At 37.5% G+C, this 9,196-nt stretch overlaps 1 protein-coding gene across 1 annotated transcript in view; it reads left to right on the top strand.

Moving 5' to 3' along the window:
* Nucleotides 1–7,986, top strand: part of LOC107878714 (ubiquitin carboxyl-terminal hydrolase 14) — a 14,741-nt gene extending 6,755 nt beyond the window's left edge. Inside the window, exons 6-20 of the mRNA XM_016725807.2 lie at nucleotides 583–716; nucleotides 824–880; nucleotides 1,011–1,088; nucleotides 1,738–1,792; nucleotides 1,873–1,905; nucleotides 2,992–3,072; nucleotides 3,493–3,691; nucleotides 4,056–4,113; nucleotides 4,181–4,303; nucleotides 4,609–4,697; nucleotides 4,788–4,877; nucleotides 5,837–6,007; nucleotides 6,099–6,217; nucleotides 6,323–6,449; nucleotides 7,527–7,986. Of these exons, the coding sequence (XP_016581293.1) occupies nucleotides 583–716; nucleotides 824–880; nucleotides 1,011–1,088; nucleotides 1,738–1,792; nucleotides 1,873–1,905; nucleotides 2,992–3,072; nucleotides 3,493–3,691; nucleotides 4,056–4,113; nucleotides 4,181–4,303; nucleotides 4,609–4,697; nucleotides 4,788–4,877; nucleotides 5,837–6,007; nucleotides 6,099–6,217; nucleotides 6,323–6,449; nucleotides 7,527–7,705 (1,593 nt within the window). The 3' untranslated portion in view covers nucleotides 7,706–7,986. The remainder of the gene's footprint in view (nucleotides 1–582; nucleotides 717–823; nucleotides 881–1,010; nucleotides 1,089–1,737; nucleotides 1,793–1,872; nucleotides 1,906–2,991; nucleotides 3,073–3,492; nucleotides 3,692–4,055; nucleotides 4,114–4,180; nucleotides 4,304–4,608; nucleotides 4,698–4,787; nucleotides 4,878–5,836; nucleotides 6,008–6,098; nucleotides 6,218–6,322; nucleotides 6,450–7,526) is intronic.
* Nucleotides 7,987–9,196: the final 1,210 nt, after the last annotated feature.

Genomic DNA, 9,196 nt, shown 5'->3' with positions numbered 1-9,196 from the left:
TTTTTGGAAAGCGGAAGGGAGTAGGGTTTTGAGTTTTGGGTAAGGGGTGAGGTAAGAAAAAAATTTAAAATATTTTTTTTAATTGGGGGCAGGGGAGGGGGATTAAGGGTCGGAGTAGGGATGGGTGATTTTGAGATTCAACTCAAGAGGGAGGTTGAAAGAGAGTTTTGGAAAATGTTTTCCTTACTTTTTAAAGTGAAGTCATTTTCCTTAGATTTGAGGAAAATGAGTTGATTTGGAAAACATCTTCCAAAATCTTTAAGCCAACCAAACATGAGAAAATTGGAAAATATTTTCGAGAAAATGTTTTCCTTCATACCAAACACACCCTAAGAGAATGGCATTCTCTTGCATATTGATGATTACATTTTTTACTCCTTAAATTTTCTGGGATCTTTTTCCCTTATCAGCAGTTCGTACTATGTAAATTTAACTAACATTATTCTTTAATGGATTACATGACATTGTGATCATTGTCATTTGTGGTGATTGGCTATCACTTGTTCAATATTTCTTACAGAAAACCAGTAATACGTTAGCAGTCCCATCTACTATTTTGACTAGTCCTTTTTGCTTTCCCAGACTGAAATGACGACTGCTGAGAGAGAACTAGATCAAAATATTAATTATGATTGGAACCGGATTCAAGAAACGAGTGAGGATGTTGAACCACTTTTTGGACCTGGTTACACTGGCTTAGTCAATCTTGGCAACAGGTTAGGGTAACCTTTTATTAGTGCTGCTTAGCCAACAATGTATTTCTGAACTTCATTTGGAGAAAGAAACATATGAAACTCTCTGGTCTCATATATCATTTTTGCAGTTGCTACTTGGCTGCTACAATGCAGGTAATGTTCTCAACACGTTCCTTTTGTTCAAGGTAAGATAATTTTACTAGTGATAAATGTATTTGATGTTCATTAATTGAAGAAAAACGTCATTTAAGTTGAAATGGTTTTGTGATTTCCTTCTTTTTTACATCTCACTGTCTAATGTGGTATCCTTGTCAGATACCACGTGGATCAATGTCTGAAAGAAGCTTTCAGCAAGGCTCCTGCTGATCCAACTGTAGACCTTAACATGCAGCTGTGAGTAATTTGGATCTGTTCATTTACCTGTTCACCATTTCCATTACTTCTCAACTAGCTATTGCATTAGTTGTGCACTCTGCTGCCGCAAAAACACGTCGTTTTACAAAACATGTCATGTTTGATACTGAATTGGGCTTACATTTATCATTAATCGTTATTACAGGAAGCTAATCACTGCACACACTTTATGCATTTGCAAATTGAATTGCTCCATTAGGGTTCCCTAAGTATTACCTTTGAGAAGATAATCACATCCAGCATATTTGCTTGAATGAATGATATCAATCCCCAGCCTTCTTCCCCTCCTTTTTCTTTTTCTTTTCAAGGGCTTTTTATCAGGAGGATTATCAAGCAGGTTTTGTCAATACCCTGTAACTGAAATTCAGTTGTGCGGTACTTATTATGTTAAGAGTTGCAGTTAACTGAAGTTTCTGGTCCAAATACACACTAATCCCTAGCCGAGGACTTGTATTAGCTGACACAACTCTGGAATTGAGGCATAATTATTTAGTATAAACAGGACCCCTGTAGCAGAGCCTTTCCATGCTTCGATTTTCATATTTGGTAGATATTTTGTTATACCTGCCATTGTTATGAATTTTTCTGGTGTGCTCAACCTATTGACGTCTGACCTGTATTTTGGCAGAACAAAGTTGGCTCATGGCTTGCTTTCTGGTAAATATTCGGCTCCTGTTCTGGAGGTATGTGTGAGAGCATCTTGTTCCTTTTTGTATCATCGTTTCTTTTCGCTGGGGCTTATAACTATCTTTTGGTGATTCAGAAAGATAATACTGCTAATGCTGCTAATTCACAGGTAAATTTTCTTCTATGATTGCATTTACATGGTGGACTTGTAGAGTGGTCCAAGCATTTTAATATTTTGATAGAAGCTTGCTGCCCATGTAGTACAACAACTACATACCCTGTATTTCCCACAAAGTGGGGTCGGGGGTAAAGTGATCGCAGTCCATACCACTACCTTAAAGGTGATATAGAGAGGTTGTTTCCGATAGACCCATGGCTCAAGACAAAAACAAGCTAGAAAGGAAATGGTAAGGGAACAAGAAACAATAGGTACTAACACATCAAATAATAACAGAACAAGACTATCACCAAGTAATACGACAAACGATAACACACTCCGAAACAAGACTAGCCCTATGACTACTAGCACAGATAACAAAACAAAGTCCTCCGTCATACTAACCTTCTACCCTAATTCGACGCCTCCACTCCTTCCTATCTTAGGGTTATGGCAATTGATTATTGAAAAGATAAGTAAGTTTTCTCTGTGAACACAAAGCTCAAGGAACTAATCTGATTGTCATGTATGTACATTGAGGCAAATGCTTGCAACCATCAATGCAATCATAGGGAGGTTTTCTAGATCGTTGCAAGCATTTGCCTCAATGTACATATATGACAATTGGGTTAGTTTTTTATGCTTTGTTCACAGAGAAAACTAACTTACCTAGGTTCGGAACACTTTTATGTCACAGTTCATGGATCCTTAAGCTTTGTTTATGTACACCACAAAGCCCTTGAAGCAAAATTTCCAGAACCTCAACATTTTTTTTTTCAATTAAGAACCTCAACATGCTGCAGGTAGTGTATTTTTCCATGAACTTCATGTCAATGCCTTAAAATTGGAAGTTGGCTGCAAAATTTTCCCCAGAACTTGTGGTATCTGGTTTATTGAAGCTTTTTAAGTATGTTGCAAAATTATTTTTGAAAGTGTTTGTTTCACTTGTCGTGGTGCACTAAGAAATGCTTCTCATTATTTAGGGACATAATTTTAGTACTCAACTCATATGAGTTCTTTGTTCTCTTTTCATAGCATGTCTTTTTCACTTCATCCATCTCTCCCTTCTTATAAGTACTTGCTCTCATCACTTTCCAGAAACAGGATGGTATCCGTCCTCGAATGTTCAAGTCAGTGATAGCTGCTAGTCACCCTGAATTTTCAACAATGAGACAACAGGTACAAAACGAACTCTACCTTGAGGGTCAATTACATATTGCAATTTTCTGCTCCCAGACTATCATTTGTAATTTAAGATTATTAGACTTAAGTGTGATAGTGCTTCCCTACTAAAAGAAGTCCAGCAATCTCTTGGTACTGCTTCACACCTTAAAAATCCTTTTGAGCTCTTTTCTATCCAGCTGATGCAATGTTTGGCAAGTTGATGCATACATCAACCCTTGGGAATTTTCAATTTAGCCGGTCTCTCAGAACTGTTGTGCATGCTCTTATTAATTTCATAGTCCCTTAGCTTTGTTGCCCTTAAAATCCAGTAGGTTGTTTCTGTGTTGCTATTATGTTCATTTTAGTATGTTGTCATTGCCATGGCTGTCAGTCTGTCACTATTCTTATGATTTACTGATAACAACGTATGTCTAGGATGCCTTAGAGTTCTTCCTGCATTTTATTGATCAAGTAGAACGGATAAACTCTGGGACACCTGATTTTGATCCGTCGAAGAGCTTCAAGTTTGGTATTGAAGAACGCCTCCAATGTTCCTCTGGCAAAGTTACTTACAACAGAAGGAATGATTATATTCTCTCTCTTAATATTCCTTTGGAGAAGGCTGTAAATAAAAGTGAGCTTTCTTTTTTATCCAATGCTCTCTTCCTGCCATTTCTTGAAGTAGTTGTCATTACAAAATTCCATCTTAGCTTGTTATTAACGAGTAATTTAGTAGGCATTTGACCATGAGGTTTTTTTTCACTTTTTCCCGGAAAGTTATTTCACTTTAGTGAAAAAAGTGAAAATAGTAGTGTTTGGCCATAAGAATTATTTCAATTTAGTGAAAATTGTTGTTGGAAAAGTGAAAACAAGTAACCTATTTCTCTCACAAAATTTCAAAAACAACTCCAATTTATATTCATGGCCAAACACAACTTCAACTCCAACTCCGGAAAATCTGCCTCTGTTCTTATATTTTGTGTTGTATGAAATTCCAGAAGAGCTAGCAGAATTCCAAAATTTAAAGTCTGAGAGAGCTGCAGGCGGAAAAGAACTGTGAGTTTTAAGTGACTAATATGTGCCTGCCTTTCATGTACTTCTGCTAAATGTATGGCTTTTGCAGATCAGCTGATGAAATTGTTCGCCCAAGAGTGTCACTGAAGGATTGCTTAGATTGTTTTTCAGCTCCTGAGGAGGTGCATGATTTCTACAGCACAGCTTTATCGGCTAGAACAACAGCAATCAAGTAATCTTGTTATTCTCCTCATAAAGTTACTTCTTCAATTTTCCTCTCTCTGCTTACAGCATCTAATATGTAGTTTATCTGTATCTCTTCTTCTGTTTTAGTAGGTCCTGGTTTAATAAGTTGCTAGTCCCTAGTACCTTATTGTTTTGGCTTCCAAACTACTTACACAGTTGGCTGTAGATATTATAGATGTCTTGTCTCTAACCACTGGATGGATAGTGTCTGCAACCTTTTATCTATTTGCTTCAGATTCGTACCTGATGAGGCTACTTCTTTTTATCTTTTTTAATTCTGTTTGTAAATAGAACTGCAGGTTTGACTTCTTTTCCAGATTATCTCGTTTTGCACATGCGGAAATTTGTTATGGAGGAAGGTTGGGTGCCAAAGAAGCTTGGTATGTTAATGTTTCTTATTGATATAATTCTCTGAGTCTACTGCTTCATCTTGTTAAATTGCTAATCTCTTTCTGTGATGATCCTTCTAGATGTCTACATAGATGTCCCTGAAACCATTGACATAAGTAGCATGCGAAGTTATGGTATTCAACCAGGAGAAGAGCTGTTGCCCGAGAGTGGTATGGATCACCTCGTCTTTTACTAAATTCATAGTGTAAAAATGTCTTCCATTTCGGTGCAATAGTGCTCTATCGTTAAGAATAATATGAGCATGTCTATCAGGTTATGTCTCAGAACTTATTTTCTGCCGTGCACCCCTCTTGTAGCTACTCAACTTTTGTAAGATTTTTTCTTACTTTGTGGTAAAGCTGCTGCCATGTGACCAGGAGGGTTATGGGTTCTAGCCTTGGAAACAGCCCCTATGCAGAAATGTAAGGTGAGGCTGCGTACAATAGATCCTTGTGGTCGGGCCCATCCCCGGACCCTGCGCATAGCGGGAGCTTACTGCTTCGGGCTGTCCTTTTCCCCCCCTTACTTTGTAGTATCAGGTTGTGAGTGTTCAGATAACATTGAACTTTGCTTAGCCGTATTTAGTTCCCCTGGTGATACATGTAAAATGATTTGGCATCTTATTCAATTTTCTTTTTGACTTTTTGGTAAGTTATTTTTGGTATGCGGTTTAAGACGTTCAATTATATGTTCTAGTGTTTTTTAAGTGATATTGTTATGGTCTAGTTTTTCTATATAAATGGGAGTAGTGACGGGATAAATTTGTGTATTTGTAGAGCCATATTTAACAGACAGCATATACCTCAGAAATTCATAGTTCATGAAATAGAATTCCAGTCACTATTTAATCTAATTCCTGATCTAATAATAGTTTCTTTAGTTAAGCGAGTTATTAGTGTTGCTTCTCACTCTCCAAGCTAATGATGGTTCCAATTCTGGGGTTCTGCAAACTTGGGGATGGTTGCATTAACAGATTTTTTGTGGGTGTGTGATCGTCACATAATTAACGTCAGAGGTTTTGGCTATAGGTGTTGCTTGTATGTCAAGTTCCTTTAGGGTTTGAAACCTTTGGGTCATATTTTTTGAAGTAATAAATTGCTGTTACTTTTAATTACTTGCCCATGAACAGCTGCAGGAGATGGTGAGCAGTCAATAAAGCTTCTGGCTGACGAGGGTATTGTTGCACAGCTTGTTTCGATGGGATTTAATCAACTTCATTGTCAGAAGGCTGCAATCAGTACCTCCAACAGTGGAGTAGAGGCAGCAATGGATTGGTTACTTAATCACATGAATGATCCAGGTAGCCTTTGATTTTTCCTTTCAAGCAGGGTCTACCCACGTTTCGTGCTATTACTTGATACAGGGTATATTGATGCATATTTTCTTCCCAGATATTGATGCTCCTATATCAGAAAACAAGCAAAATCCTGAGATTGATCAATCTATAGTTGATACACTGGTTTCCTTTGGTTTTGAAGAGAAACTTGCTCGTAAAGCCCTGAAGGCATCGGTATATATCTCACTTCTACTGGCATTTATTATTTACTGCAAGGTTCCTTGCTCTTCACTGCCTATAGCATAATGTTGTCCTTCCCTTGTTTCTATCCATTCACAGGGAGGTGATGTTGAAAAAGCTACTGAATGGATATTCAGCAACCCTAGTGCTGGTACTGCATCAGACATGGATGTTACAACTAGTAGTGGAGCTGCAGTTGATACCTTGATGCCTGATGGAGGAGGAAGTAAGTTCCCCATCTCTGGTTCTACTAGTTGACGTACAGCTTTGTTGCTTTTATGTAGATCTGATCCGATGATATATTCTTAAAAAATCTACGAGGCAATGACATTAGCCTTTTCTTTAAGTGGTGCTAGTGAAGAGCCTCTGTAGTGTATTACTAAAAAATTTCTTTAGCTCCATATTTCTGATCCTGCTTAATGAGCTTGGTATAGGATCTTATATATATATATAAAATGTTATGGTAGTTCTACCACTTCAGCTTCTCCGTTAACCTTCCAATATAGCCACCTTCTCATGGACTTTATCATCTTGGTCATGGATTTTAGAAGTGGAATGCTATATTTACTGTCTAATTTTTCTGTCTCTCATACGTGAGCTTAGTAGAACTAGTGGAGTCTCCTTTCAAAATTCCTTACTCTACCACTTGTGTGGTTAGAAGTGGGTTTATTTTTCTTCTCCTTTTTGTGATTTGATAGCTCTTCGCCTCTTCCCCCTCTCCTCCAAGGGGCAACAATGGTTTCCCACTTTTCACACCTAGCATCTTGCACCTCCAACTAACGGTGGTCTGACTGGAGGGCTCTTAACATAACTCCATATCATGGGTTCTTGGTTTCTGGTGGTTGGAAATGGTCAAGATAGATGCCTCATATGCTTTTCTTGATCTAAACTTCTAATTTCCTATCTAGAGACCGGAATTTTTGTTTGGTTGAAGGGGCACAGGTTGCTTTCATTAAAACCATATTCCTGTCAAGGGCTCCAAATTAATTTCAGGACAAATTCAATTTATTTATGGGTCCTGTTTCTTTGGTTTTGCAATGTTGATTGATATCTGAACATTCTTCACCATTTGTTTGAATCACTGCATATACACTGCATATATCCGGAACGTTTAAGAGCAAGGACTATTGGGACTCGACATAACTATTCCTAAGTTTTAGGATGATAGAAGCTCCCTACATCTTTTTCAAAGGGTTTTAATACTTCAATTGTACTATGTATTTTCATCCAATGCAATTGGGCTTAATTCTATATTATTTCATGCCAGTTGAGTCTAACCAAGTGTTTCTTGGATAATAAACAGGATACAGGCTCCTTGGATTCGTGAGCCACATAGGCACATCTACCCAGTGTGGCCATTATGTCGCTCATATTCGCAAAGATGGCCGGTGGGTGATTTTTAATGATGAAAAAGTTGGGGTCTCAAAAAATCCCCCCATGGACATGGGATACCTTTACTTTTTTGAAAGACTTGAGAGTTGAACCATGGACATCTCGGAGTAGGATTAAATGTTGAGATACGCATACAGGACCAAGCAACTTCTGAGTCTGCTTGCTGGTGTCATTTGTTGAGGCTGAATACATACAACAAATGTCTCTCATAACATGTAAACTTGTTTAGGACCTGGATTTTGAAAGATTTTTCTTCCATACATGTAGGGATCGCCCTGTTGTACTGGTTCTAAATAGATTCGTTTTAACCTTCCGATGTTACTCTTTCTGTTTTGTTACTTGATTTTAAATGGTCATTGTTGATTGTTCAATAGGCATGCATTATTGTCTGATGATGAGAGATATTAGCGTCAATATAGGTGGCTAAATGAAATTTTTTAACAAACTTTAGTTTCTTAGTTCTTTTGGTCAAGGTGTAAGAGACCAAAGTATTTGAAATATTTTGAAGCATCAAGTTGTTTAGATTGACACCTATTACCACTCTCTGACATGGCACTAGTAGAGTGGAAATCAGCATATAAATTATATGTTTAACATCATTTAGATGAGATCTGACCGACATATCTCCACCTTAGCCTCTATTTCCAAGTTTTGGAACCAATTATTATCCAAATACAAACGCAGAATTGCAATTTGCCATTTTATGTGGGGAGGCTTACTTTGTCAAACTCTGTGTAGCAATTTAGTAGGGACTATTTTAAGTGTATCAGAGCCTAAAACGCATGGATAAAATAAACAATTTTTTAAAAGGCAAGGACTGCATTTCTAGTAGCAGCAGTACAAATCGTCTAGTACAACTTAAGGACGACTGCAAATGGATATTAGAGTCGAAGTACACTGAGAGAGATAGCTAAGAATTCAAAGTACGAATATATACATATTCAAATGTACTACTACAAAAAATCCCATATCTTAATGTACTTCAAAATTGTCAAAGTATTAAATTAAATTAATAGGTTGGACCAAGATAAAAGGAAGTGGAAGGTGTGGCTGCAAAATAATGTGAAACAGGAGATTTCCCAGAAATATTGCATAATGCTTAGTCCATAGCATCCCTGGATACGTTAGTATTCTGGAGTACCCTTTATCGCAGAGTGCTTAGTCTATAGCATCCCTAGATGCTTTAGTGCTTTGGAGTGCCCTTTATTGCAGAGTGCTTAGAAACATCATTGAGTGCAGCGTTGATGACATATTTGAGAATTCCCCTTTCTCGGTTTTTTTCATCTACGCTGCACTCAATCATGTTTTTAATTCTCTGAAGGAAACTATTTACATGAAGTTATATTGTTATCGCAGATCCAGCAGGTTTGTTCTCAAAAAACAACATATATTGTAATTCCCATTAATTCGATGTGTGCGGACACTTGGTAACTTCACTCGTCTTGAAATGTTCTTCCTTTTTCTCTGGTAAATCATCTAACTAAATTCAAGTTTTTATAATCAATTTGATATTTTGATTGAATCGGGGGCAAACGCCTACAAACAGATCAGGGGGTCTCGTTGGTGCCACCTAAGTAGGCA

Source organism: Capsicum annuum, chromosome 7 (genome assembly GCF_002878395.1).
Source record: "Capsicum annuum cultivar UCD-10X-F1 chromosome 7, UCD10Xv1.1, whole genome shotgun sequence".
Lineage (NCBI taxonomy): Eukaryota > Viridiplantae > Streptophyta > Magnoliopsida > Solanales > Solanaceae > Capsicum > Capsicum annuum.
Note: the sequence above shows the minus strand (reverse complement) of the source record. Positions and strands in the feature narration are given on the sequence as shown.